General features: G+C 42.7%; 1 protein-coding gene across 3 annotated transcripts in view; it reads right to left on the reverse strand.

Annotated features, from left to right (window-relative positions):
- CEP290 (centrosomal protein 290) overlaps window positions 1–20899 on the reverse strand; it is a 141800-nt gene that overhangs the window by 82911 nt on the left and 37990 nt on the right. For all 3 annotated transcript variants that reach the window (XR_003943313.1, XM_030214123.1, XM_030214122.1), the window contains exons 17-20: window positions 16832–16944; window positions 5178–5262; window positions 3427–3569; window positions 302–466 (exon numbers count right to left, since the gene is read on the reverse strand). Coding sequence is in view for 2 of the 3 variants with exons in the window: in XM_030214123.1 (XP_030069983.1) it covers window positions 302–466; window positions 3427–3569; window positions 5178–5262; window positions 16832–16944 (506 nt within the window). In the remaining variant the exon portion in view is untranslated. The remainder of the gene's footprint in view (window positions 1–301; window positions 467–3426; window positions 3570–5177; window positions 5263–16831; window positions 16945–20899) is intronic.

The following is a 20899-nucleotide window of genomic DNA, read 5'->3' on the forward strand; positions in this document are numbered from 1 at the left end:
TAGCAAAAAAAAAAAATAAAAAAAGTCCATGTGCTGCTTTTTGGACGTTTTCCCATGTCAAAAATGAGCCCCTTAGTCACCTAAATAAAATCCTATTTCAAAGGCAACACTGGGCCTTGTGTAAGGTGCAATCAGATCCGTAATTAGTTCAGGTTTCCAATTTTCTTATCCTCTCAGCTTATCTCGTGCAAAACGAACATGTCCCTTGTTTTCTTACCAGCAACAATCTATTCCACAAACAGACATCCTAGGCAGGTGGGATATAGGTGGGGTCTGTTTTCACCTGATGGAACTTCTGTACCTTTTCATTTGCTTTTGCCAGCTGGTTAGATACATTTGTAGCCTCCTTCCTGGATCCCTTGAGCTCCTGTCTTAATTCTTCATTTCTTCCTGTAAGTTGGTCAGCCTGAGCTTTCAAATGCACACTAGCATCAAATATTCCATTTCCAGCTTTTGATTCTATAGCCTAACAAATAAACAATGTATTTACTAATCACAAAATATTAATTTAGTGCATTAAAAATACTTCTTCAAACTGAAATATATCTTCATTATAGTCCGTAAAAATGACTTTACACATGGAGGGGCATAATTGAAAGGGACGGCCAAGATTTTCTGAGGACGTCCTCGCAGGACGTCCCCGTGAAGGGGCGGGGAAACCTGTATTATCGAAACAAGATGGACGTCCATCTTTCGTTTCGATAATACGGCCGGGGACGCTCAAATCGCGAAATTTAGGTTGACCTTTGAGATGGTCGTCCTTAGACTTGGTCGTTTCTGATTTTCGGCGATAATGGAAACTGAGGACGCCCATCTCAGAAACGACCAAATCCAAGCCCTTTGGTCATGGGAGGAGCCAGCATTCCTAGTGCACTGGTCCCCCTCACATGCCAGGACACCAAGCGGGCACCCTAGGGGGCACTGCAGTGGACTTCAGAAATGCATAGCTCCCTTACCGTGTGTGCTGAGCCCCCCAAAACCCACTACCCACAACTGTACACCACTACCATAGCCCTTATGGGTGAAGAGGGGCACCTAGATGTGGGTACTGTGGGTTTCTGGTGGGTTTTGGAGGGCTCACATTTACCACCACGAGTGTAACAGGTGTGGGGGGGGGGGGGGGGGAATGGGCCTGAGTCCACCTGTCTGAAGTGTACTGCACCCACTAAAACTGCTCCAGAGACCTACATACTGCTGCGATGGACCGGAATATGACATAGAGGCTGGCAAAAAATATTTCTGAAGAATTCTTTTGAGGATGGGAGGGGGTTAGTGACTACTGTAGTAAGGGGAGGTCATCTGGTCAGTTCGGGCACCTTTTCGTGGCTTGGTCGTAAGAAAAAAAGGACCAAGTAAAGTCGTCCAAATGCTCGTCAGGGACGCCCTTCTTTTTTCGATTATGGACGCCCATGTGTTAGGCACATCCAAGTCCCACCTTCGCTACGCCTCCGATACACCCCCGGGTACTTTGGTCATCCCCGCGACGGAAAGCAGTTGGGGACTCCCAAAATCGGCTTTCGATTATGCCGATTTGGGCGACCCTGAGAGAAGGACGCCCATCTTCCAATTTGTGTGGAAAGATGGCGTCCTTCTCTTTTGAAAATAAGCCCAATAACGTAAAATTTAACAATTAAAAAAAATAATTAATAAACCAGGTTTCATTCATACAGAACAAAATTACTTTATTTTGATTTACCACATATCTTTTCAGGCAAGCTTCTTATATTTTTTTTTAATGGCTCTTTTCAGGCAAGTTTCTTTATATATTTTTTAAAGGTTATATGCTTTTCTATTGCTCAAATCACAGAGTATAATCTTTACTGTCTTTGATCTTTTTGGCACACTTTTGATGAATTTTTTGGTACAATTCACTGAAGTGTGCATCACCTTCAGCCTACTCCAACCAGCTTTGTAGAAAGGGGTTGAAAGCATGTCTGTATCTGTGCCTTATCTGATCATGGAATGCCTGACCTATCCAGGATGCAATAAAGCTAAGTATTGTATCTAACATCTCTGATGTCTGAGTAGTCATTTGCACAGCGATACAAAAAGAATTGTGAGCCGGTAGCCAACAGCTTGTATCACTTTCCCAACTGTTCCATTTATGAGTGGAAAAATTAGCCTAAGGGTTAGAGCAGGTGGCTGAGACACCGGGAAGCCAGATTCAAATTTCACTGATACTCCTTATGATCTTGGGCAAGTCACTTAACCCTTCATTGACTCAGGTACAAAGTGACTGTTAAGACCTCTGTGAACAGAAAAATACTGTATCTGAATGTAATTCATCTTGCACTACTGAGACATCTGTGAGCTGAATCCAAATCCATATCAGTGAACTATGCTACAACCTTATCTTTATACCTCCTCTCTCCCTATGACTATTAGAAAGTGTGTTGAGTAATGGTCAGCATCACAGTCATAGTCTGGTTGTCAGATCCTTAAATATGAGCGTTTTTGTTTTTTTTTTTTTTACACCAGTCTTATTAGTCATAAGGCTCACCTTCAGCACTCTGCAGTGTAGTGCAAGAAGCAAATATATTGCAAAAAGGGGAGTAGAAAAGATTATTAAGATTACTAGTAAAAGAGGCCCGTTTCCAACAGAAAGGAAACGGGTGCTAGCAAGGTTCCAGGGCCCCCTCCCCCCTTCATCACCCTCATCATCAGTGTTGCCGGCCAAGCAGGAGGTAAAACTTTTTAAACAGCAGCTGCCACGGACGAAGGGCTGGGGCACCTGCACATGTTCTTCTTGCACTCGGAGCCCACAGAGACGGAGGAAGGGAGGCACTGGGCGGGCGTGGAACTCGGAACGGCAGTGGGGCCGTCGCGGCCCGTGGAACTCGGACGGGAGTGGAAGGAGGGAGGGAGGTTGGTTGGGGATCATGGAACTTGGGGGAGGGGGGCACTGGTTACTCAGCTCCGGTGGCTGCTGCTGGGTTCCCTTTCCCTCTCACTTCCCATTGGTCCGCCTTGTAATGTCATCCCCAGGGCAGACCAATAGGAACTGTGTTACGAACCCAGGCAGCCAGACGGATGTGCAGAGGTCCAAATTATTATACAGGATAAATACAACCCCTTGCTGGATTAAAAGTGATGCTGAAGGGTTCAGTCAGAACCCCTTTGACCAGAATTGCAGTATTTGGAAGTTAATTTTACCTCCATATTAATACTATTTTTTAAAACTTTACTTTCATTTGGGCAATGTTTTATTTAGTTGTTTTTTGCATACAATTAGATATTACATGGGAAGTAACATAAAAAGCACAGAAGTTTAAAAATATATTAAAACTAATGCCAATTTATAACAAAGTTTTATTACAGGGGCTGACAGAGAAGATAGAGACCCTGGCTCAATGGAGTTTACAATCTAATTAAGACACACAGAAGAAATAAATCAACCCTACAGTAATTCTGCAAAGGATTACTTACACTAACTAGACGCTCCAAACTCGGAATTACCAGGGTTGTTTCTCCTCCCTTAATATCCGAATCCTTTTGGGCTTCTTTGATGGCCTGTAATATTTCTTTCATCCCTTGTTCAAGCTGCTTATTTTCTTCTGATAAGTCATTTACTGCAATTGAATGAGGAATACTGTTATCAATCCAGTCAAATAAGTAAAAAAAAAAAAAAAAAAGTCAGCTAACTTCTTCCATTAAGAGACAACTACTTAAACAATGCAGAAAACACAGGAAAATGCCTTGTTGTGCCAGAGAGGGCAAGGATTACGAATTAGTAAAAGCAACCATTATTATCCAGAAACCAACCTGAACTTTCATGGAATACCTTTATATAACTGCTACATTTGTGGGTTGGTTGCTCTATCAGTCATGGTCCAAAAATCTCCACATTTGTGCTACATTTTTGAGTGATTTAATGACAGATTTCACTTCCTTAAAAATCAGGACCATATCAAGCCAGACATGCCCCCTAGAGCTCCTATCTCGCCCATTGCATCAGCAGCCAAGCAGGGAAGGCAATGGATAGGACACAGTTTTGGAGCCCTGCCCCCCCTCCCCCTTGCTCCCTGTGCAGCTGCACTGGCTAAAATCTACTCTCTATATCTCACTAAGAACCGTCCTTCAGAAGCTTAATTTAATATGGAAAAAAAATAGTTTTTTTAATGGGACCCACACAGATGGTGGTACTTTCAGGAAGTAATTTTGCAAAGTATTTTACACATATACAAAAAGATTTGCAGGCAGAAAATGGCTGTTGGGTGCAGGTTTACATCCATAAAAAGTAGGCGTACTGCACTGCATCTACTTTTATGTAATCTGTGCATAAATATTCCCAAAGATGTAATCTGGGCAGAGCACAGCTGTGATGCATGCACTGAGTTTATACAATATGCATACAGATAGAGAATAATTACTGGCCGAAGCAGGACTTTTGGTCGCAAGGGTTTAGGTGCCAGACATCTGGGCACTCAAATGGGAGATGAGCCAGCAGAGACATGGTGCTGCGAGCACGGCAGTACTTGGACCATAAGGGAAAGCATAGCTGCCCCAGGAGATGCCCGCGAGAGGAGACAGAACAGGTAATGCGCACCCTCACAGGCACTGCCTGCGGAAGATATGATCTCTCTTGCAGCAGTGGTCCTCGGAGCACAAGGAAGATCATACCTATCCCAGGCGGTACCTACACTGCCTGTTCCAGTTATGCTCTTACCTGCCCCAGGCAGTGCCTGTGAGGGAGAATACTGCCTGTTCCACTTATGCTCTCCCTTATGCTCTGAGGACCACCCTGCCTGCAGCAACATGCCACTGCCAGTCCAGATAGCCCCCAGCTCAGATCCCGGTGAATGTGGGGAAGAGGGGAGACCTTTAGACATTGCCCATATGGTGCTTAAAAGTCCAACACCAAAACAGCAGTGCTCAAAAACAGAAGCGCTCACACACCTGCATCCAAAAGTCACAGTCCATTGCTAGCAAGGAAGGGGTACTGACAGGATGATTGCTGGCTATGACTATGGAGTCAGCGTGCTTGGTTTCTGTATTTCTTGGGGTTGTAAGGCCACTGTGCAACACATAGGACATGGGCTTAGACTGGCGATAAGCCCTCCACTGAGTTTCAGTAAATCTTGGGGGATCATGAATAATTCTTTACTTGTCTCTAAAGCACTCCAAATGTCGCTTTAATATGGGCTTAATATAAGAAATGGAATTAAATTACAACTTACATTTAGATTTGAACTCAGCTATACGTGTTCTGTTTTGTTCCACCTCCTTTTCTTTTCCATTTAATTCTTTTGAAAGGTACTCATTCTGACAGCAAAAGATGTACATGACAAAAAAAAAAAAAAAAAGAAATGTGAACTTCATAAAACAGGTAAAAGACCAGAAATTATCAAACCAAAATAAGAATTTTTTACTTGTTCAAAAAACAAAAGTATAACATGGACAATTAGAAAAGCAGGGAAATATACAGGGTGGTGTTGATACTGAAGTTATTGTAAATGAGGGAGACAAGAGGACAGTGTTGAAGTTATACAGCTGCTGGGGAGGGGGGGAGGGGAGTTTATTTATTTATTAGGATTTATTTACTGCCTTTTTGAAGGAATTCACTCAAGGCAGTGTACAGTAAGAATAAATTACAATAGACAGTTTATGTTCTGGAATTCCTAGCATCCACCTGGGGTTAACCCTTGCAGCCACCTGGAGGGTCTGCCCTCAGCACTGCTCAGGCTCACCTGCACCTGGGCATGTGCTCTACACTAACACCCTCCACCCCACCGACTGGGTCTCACTGGCCTCTGGGCGAGACTCCCATTCTCAAGTTATTCCCCAGTAATTTCTAGGTTACAGGGACCACACTCTTAAGGGTTCCACAGTTCCTGGAAAACACCCACAGATCCAACACACAAATCACCAGGATTCTTAGTCAGTCCAGGACAACAGAGCCAATAAACTAACAAAGTTTATTGTCACAGAATTAGAACAGTGAACCATATAAAACAATATATTATAGGTAACTGAATAAGAATCAATATTAAAATTGTCTAAACTCTTTGTCACTACCTGGGTAGCGCCTGGGAAGCTTCAGGAAATTAACTGCTCACAAGCCTTGAACAGAAGTGTTTACACATCTGTACTCCCATACTGAGACTAAAATTTCCAGCAGATTCAATCAGAGCCCAGAGCATAAACACTGAGGGGCTTCTGACCAACAGCAGTGCAGATTACTTCTCCTCAGCTTAGCCAGGAAGAAGAAACTGTCACTTCTGTAACAACTTTACACACAAAGGATAGACACCCTCTGCTTCCAAACAAGGGAAATGCACATCATAAAAAATAGAAACAAATTTACATGCAGGAAAATTCCCCGTTTTGCCACAGTTTACAACTAGGATAGTTTGGACTGCTTTGGGCAGTGCAATAGGATGGATCTGATATTGTTGCCTCTTTTATTATTTTTCATACACCGCATGGAATGAACTTTACTTTGGCTTCACTACTGTGAATTTAACAGTAATTCTTCCATATAGTAAGTGTTTCAGTTCTGTGGTTGACTTGATCAAACTGTACAGTTTATTGTTTGAAATGGCTCTTAACTTCTTGGAGAACGTAATAAAAAGTATTGAAATAAAAACAAACAAAAAAAAAACTGGTGCTTTGAATAAGCATATCGACGTTTCGGAGCACCAAGCAACAAAGATTATATCTGTAGACACAGCTTTTAAGATTAACCTCCACTATTAGCCAGATGGAAAAATAACATTACTGAAAGATATAATTAAACTAGGAAAAAATGCCCGTTTCTGAGCGGAATGAAACGGGCGCTAGCAAGGGGCCCCCTCCCCCCGTCCCTCGAAGCTACTTGCCTTGTTTGCTGTGGGCCGTTTCGGCCCTGGAGTGTCAATAGCTCCGCCCTCGACGTCATGACGTTTTGACGCGAGGGCGGTGCAGACACTCCAGGGCACACTGGATATCTCGGGCGCCTCAACTTCCGTGGAGGCTTCAGAACGTTGGGGTTGCCTTTTATATATATAGATAGATGCTTTCAGCACACTAGTGTGGTGCCTGAATAAGGGACCCTTTTAACAAAAACGTAGTGCCTGGTAACGGAATTAGCACTCACTACATGCCAGGAAGCCCATTTTATACCTGTGAGCTTAGCAGCATTTAGCGCACACTAATTCCGTGCTTCTTTTACAAAACAGTCCTAGCGATTCCTGCATGGCAAATGAGAGGAAGCCCATTCAATTACTATGGGGCGGCTTTGTAAAAGAAGCCCCCTGTTTGTGCACGCAAAGCTTTAGTAAAAGGGCCCTAAGAGTCTTAACTAAGGTGCGTAGGCAGTAGCAAGACCCTCGTTTCTTTTTCTGAGTAAAGAATACCTTCTGGAGTGAACATAGCAGAACACACAGTGAGAAAATCCTATGAGCCTAATTTGCTATTTCATATTATTTCAGCACCTTTCAGAAATTTGCTTGCATATATATTGTTCTGGCTACAGGCAAACAAACAGATTCACGTATCTGGCATACTGTGCTGTTGTAAAATTGCCAGCCTAAAAAGGTCTGTGTGTATCAAAAAGCAGATACTCAAGTGAACATGGTTTCCCTGAGGTACTTTTCCAAATGGAAATAAATGCATACCTTTACTCTCAAAATCCAAACCAGTATCCAACCCATATGGGTCTTTCTAGCATTAGCATGCTAAAAATGCTAGCGCACCTACAGAGCGGCTTAGCAAAATAGGGCCCTTAGATTTCTAATGAACCTCTCCCCCAATTCATTCAGAAAAAGTTGAGTAGGTTAGTTTTAATAGTGTGGCAATAGTTTTAGGAAGCTGGCGATCATGGCTGCTAATATTTCACTTTTTAGAATGCTTTTCAATTCTGACTGTACTAAAAATAACATCACCCCTATAGGTCAGAGGTCATTTTCAGTAGGGTAGAGTGCAAGTCATGCCTAATTTCCTCCCAAATGGCAGTCTATAATACACCCGGGGCCAATGCAGAGAGCCATGATAGAAGCAGTGCACAGATAGCTGAACACACAGCTTCTACTGTAAACTTAATTCCATGTCATGTAAAAAGCAAAGGACATGCAAATATTAGGCATGTAGAACTTGTGCACAAATCAGAAGAAGCCTGTTAGATGCACGTGCACAAAGGTTTTGTGGTAAGCGCTGCTTATTGTACGCTTGCCCAGAGAAAATAAAAATGCCAGCACACATTGGCAGCTGTTTTTCCGTGCAGAAAATTATTAGCCCCTCCACAAAATAAGTGCACACGAGCCCTTACCTCGCATCTGTCTTTTAAAGTCACAGGCGCTTGATGCAAGCACTGAAGAAAAGGCAAACCTAGTTTTTAAATCTCAAATGTTCTCTCCAACCCTTCTACACTGCCCTGGACCCGGCAAAATTTGTTCTCATGTTGTGCATGCATTAAAAGGCACCATTTCTTTCTGTGCATTCAGGAGGATTACTTAAATTACTTTATTACCTTATATTTTAATGCAGTGCGCCATCATGTCTTCCACATAAGTTAACACCTGAACTGAATCCCTCTCTGCTTTGCTGTACGTGCATGTACAACCAACAGTAACCACACGGTTAGGCTTAGCTTTCTGCATTGCCCACCCCCCCCCCCCCCCCCCAGACAGACAGATATGGAGGCTCATTTTCAAAGCACACAGACTTACAAAGTTACATGGAGATCCATTTTCAATATGACATCTAAGTCGGACTTTGGACGCTTTGCACTAAACGTCCCAAATTCAAATAGCAAATGTAACCGCTTTCGAAAAAGAAAAAAAAAACATCCATTTTTTTTTTTCGAAAATACCGTTTCGAACAAGCTTTTGTGTTTTGTGCATTTATCTTTTAGGCCATTTTTTTTGGGGGGGTGGGGGGGAACCACACACAAAATCAAGCCATTGGGATATAGGAGGGGCCAGAATTTTTAGCAGATTGGTCACCCAGACATCCATGAGAGCAATGGGGCACTGCTTGGAGTTCATATAAATGCTTCCAGGTACACATCTCACTGTTGCTCCTTTAGCTTGTCTGCTGAGCCCCCCCAAAACCCACTACCCCCAACTGTACACTGCTACAATAGCCCTTATGGGAGAAGGGGGCACCTATATGTGGGTACAGTGGTTTTTTAGTGAGTTTTGGAGGGTTCACAGTTTCCACCACAAGTGTTTCAGGTAGGGGGAGGCACAGGCCTAAGTCCACCTGTCTACAGGACACTGTATCCACCACTACACTACTCCAGGGACCTGCGTGCTGCTCTAATGGTCCTTGCTATAACATCTGAGGCTGTTATAGAGGCTAGTGAGTACTATTTTAATTCATCTTGTTTGGGGGTGGGTGGGGGTCAGTGACCACTGGAGGAGGAAGGGAGGGTCATTCCTGAATCCTTCCAGTGGTTATCTGGTCATTTAGGGCACCTTTTTGTGTCTTATTCATTAGAAATTAGGTCTAGACCAAAATGTTGAAGTTTTTCGCCCTAGACGTTTTTGTTTAGTTCCTTTATGGCTGTAAAATGTCCAAGTATTAGGCCCACCCTAATCCTGCCTTTGAAACACCTCTAGAGCAGATTGTTTAACAAACACAAATGGATTTATTAATTGAAAAACAAATTGCACAATATGTATACACACAAACAGCCCGACACAGGCCGTGTTTCGCCCAACAGGGCTGCTTCAGGGGCTACACAACACACTCTTTGTGTAGAGTGTGGTGAATATATGTTGAATGTACTCGTATTAAATATAAGGGAGCTCGCTTTGATATGAAAAAAACAGCTGGATCAGGGATGCCGAAAATCAAAATGCTGACTCCGAGTCAATCCGATAGTCACATATCTCTGATCACGCGAGCTCCCTTATATTTAATACGAGTACATTCAACATATATTCACCACACTCTACACAAAGAGTGTGTTGTGTAGCCCCTGAAGCAGCCCTGTTGGGCGAAACACGGCCTGTGTCGGGCTGTTTGTGTGTATACATATTGTGCAATTTGTTTTTCAATTAATAAATCCATTTGTGTTTGTTAAACGATCTGTTCTGTTCGTGTTCCATCTTGGAGTTTGCAGACCATCTGCCTTTGTGCTTTCTTTGAAACACCTCTGACATGCCCCCTTGTGATTTGGATGTACTGCAGACGAACTGCATAGACAAATGTCTGCAAAATAGGCTTTGAAAATATTGATTTGGACGTTTTGAGAAAAAATTTGTCCAAATGGTTCTCTACGACACTGTTCAGACGTTTTTCTCTTTTGAAAATGAGCCTCATAGTAACCTATGTGCTTTGAAAATGAGCACCTTAACCACTACATAAGTGCTTTTCCACCTTATTGAAAAGTGCTAATTAAGTGTTAGTCAACTATGGAATTACCTCACCTCTGACCTGAGAGAAGCTAGTTCAGTCCTCAACTGCTCAACAGGACTTTCTACTGCATGCAACTGACGCTGCTTTGTTTCTGAAGAGTACAGTTTTATGGAAGGAGACTCACTCCCGGGCCTCTTGCCCAAAGGCTGAGCATACAATGTTTCTGAAAACAAAATCTCACTGTTTGCTGCTTCATCAAGTGCTTCGCTGTTGAATACCCGATTGCAGATGTCATTCTCAGCGTTAGAATGTATAATATTTTCAGAAAATACATTACGTCCTGCCAATCTCTGGAATGTGCAATGTGCCGAAGACACAGATTCACGAATGGAGATCGACTGCTTTCTTTCTTTCATAAAATCAGACATTTGGAAATACTTCTGTACAGGCTCCGATTTGATTCGGTGAGATTCTTGCAACACAACTGATTGTGGAATATCTCTATTCGGCTGAAAAGCAGGATCTTGGTTTACTGGAACTTCAACTTTACTACCTTTGCAAATTCCTCTGTTTTCATTTGGAAGCACAGTTTCTAATTCTTGGCTGCATCCACATGTGAAGAAATGATCTCCTGAAATTTGCTGAGTTTTCAAGTAAGTGTCCTTTACCTGCTTGACAGGGAGCGAAACTAGATCTGCTCTTACTTCTGATCTCTGACCACCGACTGCATCTACAACCTGTAGCTCTTTAGACTTAAATATTTCTTTAAAGTAAGCAGTGTCTACACTTCCACTTGTATTTTCTGCTGTCATACCGGTTGCTTGTGTAGAATCTAACTGAACTCTAGAAATTTCTTCACTCTTATCAAGTTCTTCTAAGCGTTTGGTAAGTATTTCACAACGACATCCTGAGACAGTCTTCGCTGACATTTTCCTGAAAAATTTACTCTCATCTGATTCTATATCATCTAACTGTGATCTTCTAACTGGTGTTTCCATCTTACATGTATGTATAACCTGTATTTGTGGAACAGTAAGAGTTATGGTTATAAATATCCTTGCATACAAAAAACAGCACAGCGTTGTCTGTCTTATTTAGGGGTCCTTTTACAAAGGCGTGGTGAAAAATGGCTTGCAGTAGTGTAGGCGCGGATTTTGGGTGTGCGCTGTCTATTTTTTTACCGCACCTGTAAAAAAAAAGCCTTTTTTTTGTGTCAATAATGGACGTGCAGTAAAATCAAAATTGCTGTGTGTACATTTTGGGTCTGAGACCTTACTGCCAGCCATTGACCTAGAAGTAAAGAATCCAGGTGGTAATGACCTATGCGCATCAGACGCGCGTATCGGATGCACACCAAAAATGAAATTACCGCAAGAGCCAAGTGGTAGTTGGGCGGTTAACTCCATTCTGGCGCGCATAGGCGCTTACGCGGCTTAGTAAAAGGGCCCCTTAGATAGTTGTCTTTCAAATACTATACCAAAAAGTAATTAATGATTTGGGTCTAGAAAGTAAAACACTAATTATGTACTCATGGAGTTCCTCTCTTTAACGCTATTAATTCATGTACAAGCCAAAAGCAGCAAAACTCTGGACAGTATGACCAAAAGATGTTTTTACCTCAGTTTAATTTAATATAAAGTATCTCCTACAATTTCTTTTAGTCCACTTACATATATAGAAATAAAAATTAGCATAGCAAGTTCTAGTACTCTCTTAATGTTCTAGAAACTTTTATGCAGAATATAAAACCAAAAAAAACCCTGATGATCGGACATAGTATTTCTGCAAACAGGAGAACTTATCTTTTGCAAAAAACAATAGAGGAAATGGATCATATTCTCAAGCACTGCAACCTGCTTAAAGAGTACATTTTCTGATACCCTACTTCCCCTGCTGTCTACTAAGAAGGAACTCTTGTAATCTAGCACAGTGAGTTTTCTTTCTCAACAAAAGAAAATCATCTCTTTAAAAGAAAACTAAGCACATTCAACGCCAACTTTGTTACAGCTTTTGCTGAAGGAACCTCCTCTGGTGTGTAAGATGTAAGACGATGAGACAGTTAAGCAAGACGGATGACAACGCATGCACGCAGCGGACAAAAACTGAAACGTCAATTCACAAACGTTTTTCTCATAAAACCTAAAGAAGCAAGAAACCCAAAGAAAAGAGGCAAACGCTTACACTTTTTATTTCACCTTATAAAAAAGCGAAAGTGCATTGATAACAATCACTATAATACTCATGAGGTAATTCCAATGAAGAACGAAGAACAGCAGGTAAACAACCTCCAACTAAATCAAACACAGAACCTTCTGAGAAGCTACACTAAACTGAAAAACTACACAGAGATGCTTTGCCTGCGTTACGTAGACTAACGTCCCAAGGATTAAACGGGCGATTCTGCAACTGGAGGTCTCCATTTAGGTGTTCTGAGGACACGTGATGGGAGCTTATTCTATAACAGCACCTGGGCCCCCAGATTCCAGTAAGAATACTAGTATTATTACCTGGTATCGGTACAACTTATGTTTATAAACCTGCAGTTACGCCAGCCACAGCCCTGACAAAAAAGTGGCTGCGCAATTGTAACAAATTGGTGAGATTCTGTAATTAAGCTCTTAAGTGGGAGTCCTGTCCATGCTTCACCTATGTATAAGCTCCTCTTGTATTTACACGCTACACTTATGTGCACTGTGAAGACTTGCGCTTATGGGGCAATGATCAGAAACAAACACGGGCGCTAGAGGCCAATAGCGCCATGCTAGCAACTGTGTTTGCTCCTGCCCGATGATCAGAGCCGGTGAGCGTGTGTGATAATGCGCTTGCCGGCTCTGAATGCTAATTGCATACCAATCAAGGGTTTCCCGCATTCATCTCTCATGACCAGCGGGCAGCGTGCCAAACAAAAGGCGCTGCTACCACTGCAAACCTTACGCCAGCTCGGAGTGAGGGAGGAATGAGGGAGACCCACAAGAGAACTAAGCCGCCCCCCCCCCAAAAAAAACACAAGACCTGGGATACGGTGGGAGGTCCTTAACCCATATATGGAAGTTAAGCCCCGCCCAGTGCATCTCAGGGTACACCAGGCAGGGCAGGACACCACCATTTTGGAAAGGCGCCCAAAGAGGAGGGAGGGAGTGCTAGTCCTTCCCTCCTCCAACTACTACCACCACTATGGAGAGGTAGGCTACCGGGGGTGGAGGGGGGCAGATAAAACAGCGGTCCCACTGAACCAACAGGGCATTTTTGTGCGATGTGTGTGGGGGGGGCTTAGGTTTGACAGGTCCGGGAGACAATCCCAGACCTGTCAAACCTCTTCTGCTGTTTCACAGATCCAGCTTTTTGATAGCCTGGACCTGTTAAACAACGTGCAGGACGTCAGAAACAGAACGAAGCCTTGCGCGGGAAGAAGAGGACCTTGGCTGGTGGGGATTGGTGTCCTCCGCCAACAAAGGTAGCCCACGGCGGCGGCGGGAGGGGGGTCAAAGGTGGTGGTGGTGGCAGCGGGTCGGCAATGGCGGGGGGGGGGCTTCGGCCACGCCCAGGGGGGCTAAAATGTGCCCCCTCACCTCGGGCTCTGGACCCCCTCCCGCCAAAGTCTGGCTAAACCCCTGTATAGAAAATGCCCCAAGTTGCACGCCCAGCTTTCGGTGTGCTTCCAAAATGCACGGGCAAATAAATTGGATAATGAGCTCTGAGCCGTGAACAACTGGGTGCTAACAACCAATTACTGATGTTAATTGGCACTTGCATCTGGATAAGTGCTATACTATAAAGGCACAGTGCCTAACTCCCATGGCGTGTATCTCAGAAAGGGGCATGGCCAAGGTGCACTCCAAAAAGTTGCAAGCAAAATTACAGAATACACCAGCTGTCAACGGACCTAAGTCTCACAACCAAAAGTTAGGCAAGGGATCCACATTAAACTCTGTTCTATATAAGGTGCATACCATTTATAGACTAGCACTGATTTTTTTTTTTTTGGTGCTGTTTATTGAATTCCCTCTAACCTGCTCGAGTCTATATGTTTACGCACAAGGGGCACATAAATATGGGAACCTTGATTACAGAATTACCCTTGAAACGCAGAAGAGTTCTACATTGTCGACACAGCTGCCGTTACAGATTACCAAGCCAGTCAGCAGCCAATGCAAATACAGGATCACAACCTCTTATTTTTCTGTATAATAAAATCAGACATTATCTTCTTAGATTTTCTGTGTTTCTCTATCAAAATTTAAATCATCAGGATTTCCTTACCTAGAATATTCAGCAAACTAGGTCTTATGAAGCCTGAGTAAGGAGAGAGAACTGCAGGTTCGGTATAAAGGAAAGGGGGTTTGGGATTTGATATACAACCTTTGTGGTTACAATCAAGCTGGTAAAAATATTATATTCAGGTGCTTATTTTGTGGGTCGAGGTTTTATGACATTGCGTAAATTATGGGCTATAAGAGGATATGTGGATGAGAGGGTTTTTTGTTGTTTGTTTTATGCTCTGTTAATGTCAGAATTAGATTATGCTAATACAGTTTTAGCTGGGTTACCTCAATACTGTCTGAAGGAGCTTCAGACACTACAAAATGTGGCTATTTGGATGATAGGGAGAGTAGACTAAACAGCATGGTACTCCACTTTATGTTCAATATCACTGGTTGCCCATATAAGAGTACAATTTAAAATTTTAGTTTTGACCCAAAAGGCTTATTATGAACATTCTCCATTACCAATTGCATCACTGATCCAAGCCCATGTCCCAAGTAGGGAGTTACGTTCTGAGGAGCCTTTTCTTTTAGTGGTAGCCCAGTTAAGTCTTACGCGTAAACAGGCTTTTTTTTTGTAGCTGTCCCTGATTTTTGGAATAGAATTCCTTTAGCCTTAAAGGCAGAGCAAAGTCCTCAACGGTCTAAACGCCTGTTAAAAGCAAATTTCTTTGCTAATGTGTATTCGTGCGATTAGTTTGGGACAGTTACTGTTATTACCTATGAGTTTTCTTTGATTGTGTGTTCTGGAGTGTTGTGAGCTTTCCTATAACCACTGTAGTTTCCTTTCAATTTCTAATTTTTAAGTTGCATTTTACGATTTTATTGTAAACCACTACAATATAAAAATCTTTATGTAATGCAGTATATTAAGTTTAATAAAACTGCAAACCTGGGGCAGTGGAGAATTAAGTGACTTGCTCAGAGTCACAAGGAGCTGCAGTGGGACTTGAAGCCACTCGCCTCAGCAGATTACTTCATGAAGCGATGACCAAAGCAGAATAAATATGGACAGCATAACTTTCACTGACATATTCATTCAAATAATCTGATGTTTCAGGAAAACTAAGCACCTGTCAGATGTCTAAAAACTGAGATTCCTCTAGTTTGGGCAAAATATCAGCCAAACGTAAGAGGGAAAATTTGCTCATTTTAAGAGTCTAAAACTAAGACTCCCAAACTTAAACCTACTAGCCAGTCTCCTAACTTTAGGATCCAAAGTTAGGTACCCAGCACTGGAAATTTAAGCTTCTAAAACTACTCAGCAGGGGAAAATGTTTGTTTTTGCAGATACAGGCATCTAAATCTTCCACAGGAGTCTTAGCCTGCATATTAGCCGAGCAACCAACGAACTCCTACCCTTCCCGAAAGCTGCTGAAAACATACCTCTTCAAGCAAGCCTATCTGAGCGACCCAACCAGGGGCGTATCTGCGTGGGGCCACAGGGGCCTGGGCCCCCGCAGATTTCGCCCTGGACCCCCCTACCACAAACCCTCTCCACCTCCCCCTCCCGCCCGCCACCAACCCGTCGCCGATCTTTGCTGGCGGGGGACCCCAAGCCCCCGCCAGCCGAAGTCCTCTCTTCCGTGCAGGATGCAAGTTTCAACGCTTCCTGTTCTTCTGAGTCTGACGTCCTGCACGTACAACGTGCAGAACGTCAGACTCAGAATTTGGAATTCAGTCTGACGTCCTGCGCGTTGTATGTGCAGGACGTCAGACTCAGAAGAACAGGAAGCGTTGAAACTTGCAGCGGCGCAGCCTGCATGGAAGAGAGGACCTCGGCTGGCGGGGGGTTGGGGTCCCCCGCCAGCAAAGGTAAGTGACAGCAGCGGGGGAGGGTGTCATTGGTGGCGAGGGGGGGGGGGGGTCCGGAAATGGCGGGGGGGGGGGGATCGGTGGCGCCGGGGGGGGGGGGCTAAAATGTGCCCCCTCCCTCTGGCTCTGGCCCCCCCTACCGCCCGAGTCCAGATACGCCCCTGGACCCAACTTAATTTACTAACACCACTAACATTAACCATACCTCTATCCTGCCCCCATTTCTTCATCCTATCATTCTCTACACAACTTGTTATCTCTATCATACTTTGTATCCATAAACTATGTTACATATTTTGTAACCATACTTTGTGCTATATACTATGTAACCATACATTGTTATCTCTAATACCTTGTATCCATGCTTTGTAAGCCGCACTGAACCTGCTATTGAGCGGGAAAGAGCGAGGTATAAATGCTACAAATAAATAAATAAATATTTACCCCACAGGGATAGGTCAAACGCTGCCTACCTTCTCTTTCAGTTCTGTAATATTTGCTGGGCTCATGAATTCTACTTTGTTTTTCTTGGTCTTCAAACCTTCAGTAAAATTATCAATCAATTGCAGGTCATCAGCTGTCAATCCTAGTGAAAGAGGACCAGTATACATGCTTAGGTTGTTATCCATAAACACATGGTAAGTGTAATTACAGTATAATACAGTCTCTAAACACCACATTATCTCAGAGCAACAAAATTAGCTACATTTTACAAATCATAAACCTAAGAGCATAAGAAACTATGGGGGTCTTTTACAAAAGGCACAGTAGTGTTTTTAGCGCACGCTAAACGTTACAGATTCCCATGGGAATATATGGATGTCTCTAACATTTAGCATGCACTAAAAATACCGGTGTGCCTTTTTAAAAGGTGCGCTATACTGGGTCACAGTGGTAGTCCGTCCAGGTCAGAAATACTTAGTACAGTCCCAGAGAGTAGATCTATTAGTAGAAAGGAGAAAAAGGGGTGATATGATACAGACGTCCAAATATTTGAAAGGTATTAATCTGCAAACGAACCTTTTCTGGAGATGGGAAGGCAGTAGAACTAGAGGACATGAAATGAGATTGAAGGGGGGCAGACTCAAGAAAAATGTCAGGAAGTATTTTTTCACAGAGAGAGTGGTGGATGCTTGGAATGCCCTCCAGCGGGAGGTGGTGGAGATGAAAACGGTAACAGAATTCAAAAATACGTGGGATAAACATAAAGGAATCCTGTTCAGAAGGAAGGGATCCTCAGAAGTTTAGCGGAGATTGGGTGGTAGAGCCGGTGGGGGGGGGGGGGGGGCGGGCAGACTTCTACGGTCTGTACCGTGAGGATGGCAGATACTAATCAAGGTCAGGTATACACAAAAGGTAGCACATATGAGTTTATCTTGGGCAGGCTGGATGGACCGTGCAGGTCTTTCTCTGCCGTCATCTACTATGTTACTATCCCTTTTTGCTCACTTCCAGGGAAAAGCGGTCATTTCCTCAACTGTACATGGCTAAGAATGGTTTATGAACTTTTCCTCCACAAAATTGTCTAAGCTCTTGTTTAAACCCAGCTATGCTAATCACTTTGACCCATTCTGTCAACAAAGTCCATGGTTGTGAAAAATTACTTTCTCCCATTTGTTTTAAATATGTTACTTATTGGGCTTTATGAAGTATTCCTAGTGTTAGTGCTATTTGAAAAAGTAAACAACTATTTTATATTTCTTTTCCATATCATTTGTGTTCATGTTTATTAAAATCCTTACATACCACTACAAAATACAAATAAAATGATTGATCTAAGAGGTTTACATAAAAACACTCATAAAATCAAAACATTACTAACATTAAAAAAAAAAAATCACTAACACTAAAACTAAACATTTTACCAAACCCTCCCCACAGTGTAAGCCAACGTCTGATACATTTCTGTTCCTCTTTAAATTAGGAGGTGAAGAGCCAGTTTTTTTTTAACATTTTCTTGAGTAAAATGGTGTGGTGGCCATTGCAAACCATGCCAACACATCTTACAGGACCTACAACCACTCACATAGGAAAAACATTCAGCATAAAGGGATCCTTTACATGCTCATCTTCAAATGTGGTATATATCATTCAATGAAAAAAGTGTGAAGAAAGGTGAAATGTTGGAGAAACAAGCCAGATGCTAAAGACGAGGCTCAATTTACATGGACACAATATTAAACATTCCAGTGCCAACCAGGATGCCACCTCTGTGGGACAGCACTGTACAAAACCAGAACACTGCATCAATTACCTCATGGTAATAATACTAAAAGGAAATTTTAAGACAATCCAAGAACGTAAGACCTTTGAAGTCAAAATGATGAAATATTTTGACACCCTCCAGACAGGACTCAACAAAGATCTGGGCTTTCTATCAAACATATAAACGGCAAGTGACCGACTCACCTGCAAAGGCGCAGTAGAGTCGGAACGCTGAGAGTGTAGAAGTCCAAGCCCCGCCTCCACCAGCAGTACAGTCCAATAGGGAGGAGGGTTTGGACATGGGCGTGGAAATCGGAGGAGGAGGGAGCAGGGAGGGAAGGAGGGGGCAGAACTGAGGGAAACAGACGCTGGGGGGAGGGCAGGGGAGAGAGCAGGGTTGGTGGACGGGGGGGGGGGGGGGGGGGGGGGGGGGGTGGCCATAGGAAAACAAAAAACTAGCCCGTTGTTACGGGCTTAACGGCTAGTCCCACTATAAACCATAAAATTCTACTGCTTTGTCACTCTCTTATCAGCCATCCATCTCTCCCTGTCTCTCATCCACCCAGCTCTCCCTGTTTCTCACCTAACATACCCCTCCCTCTTCCTGCAAGACTGTCATTGAAATGCTTTTGTACTTCACCTATATATTCTGATATATTTGTCAACATTTGATTATTTCCAATCTGAAGGAGGGGGGGGGGTTACCTTCAAAAGCTAATTAAAAAAATGAATTGTTAGTCCAATAAAAAAAGATATCATCTTACACCTCTATTCAAGAAATCTTGACTGCCCCAACTTGACATTTTGTCCTTTAGATTGTAAGCTCCTTCGAGCAGGGACTTCTTTGTTAAACTGTACAGCGCTGCGTAACCCTAGTAGTGCTCTAGAAATGTTAAGTAGTAGTAGTATTTTCATTTCTATGTTTATATTTATTTCTATTTATTAACACTTTCTTAAATTTCTTTACATCATTTTCCAGACGAAGCTCCCTTAGTAAACTAGTCCACCAAACGGGGGCCATAACAGAGAACATCCATGACCTCATCCTGTCTCCTTTTACTTCTTTAACTGTTGGAATCTCCAAAAGGTGTTCTCGGCCAGATCCCAGTAGACCTCTAGGGATGTCATTTCTCAAATTCCTATTTAGATATTTAGGACAGCCATTCATTGCTGCATTAAAGGTCAACAACAGAATTTTAAATGTTATCCTTGACAAAATTGGTAGCCAGTGTAATTCCACCAACATGGGAAAGGTTCTCTCTTGACATGTTTTATCCAATAATACACTAGCCGTAAATATTTGCGATTTACCAGTTGTAATTGACAAATCCACCGATTTGGCAGGACCAAAAATACTGCATTACGGTAATCAAGTGAGGATAGTAAAACCAGACACCATAACAGAAGTCATTGCTTGACAAGTCAGGTATGGTTTTAAATCCCTAATTCACTGCAGTTTGCCATACACAGACTTTACAACGTGTTCAATGCGTGAGTAAAAATCAAACCTGTGAGAAACCCAAACCCCCAGTTCCCTCACTTTTTCTTCAGTGGATATCAATAGAAATCAAACAAAATAAAACATGGAAAAGAAAATAAGATGATACCTTTTTTATTGGACATAACTTAATACATTTCTTGATTAGCTTTCGAAGGTTGCCCTTCTTCCTCAGATCGGAAATAAGCAAATGTGCTAGCTGACAGTGTATATAAGTGAAAACATTCAAGCATTACTATGACAGTAAAATAGATACTATTGGAGATTCTACATGGAATGTTGCTACTATTGGAGATTCTACATGGAATGTTGCTATTCCACTAGCAACATTCCATGTAGAAGGCTGCGCAGGCTTCTTCTTCTGTGAGTCTGACGTCCTGCACGTATGTGCAGGACGTCAGACTCACAGAAGCAGAAGCCTGCGCGGCCACATTGGTGATCTACAAGGGCCGACTTCTACATGGAATGTTGCTAGTGGAATAGCAACATTCCATGTAGAATCTATAGAAATCAAACAAAATAAAACATGGAAAAGAAAATAAGATGATACCTTTTTTATTGGACATAACTTAATACATTTCTTGATTAGCTTTCGAAGGTTGCCCTTCTTCCTCAGATCGGAAATAAGCAAATGTGCTAGCTGACAGTGTATATAAGTGAAAACATTCAAGCATTACTATGACAGTAAAATAGATACCATTGGAGATTCTACATGGAATGTTGCTACTATTGGAGATTCTACATGGAATGTTGCTATTCCACTAGCCACATTCCATGTAGAAGCCTGCACGGCCACATTGGTGATCTGCAAGGGCCGACTTCTACATGGAATGTTGCT

Source organism: Microcaecilia unicolor, chromosome 9 (genome assembly GCF_901765095.1).
Source record: "Microcaecilia unicolor chromosome 9, aMicUni1.1, whole genome shotgun sequence".
Taxonomy (NCBI): domain Eukaryota; kingdom Metazoa; phylum Chordata; class Amphibia; order Gymnophiona; family Siphonopidae; genus Microcaecilia; species Microcaecilia unicolor.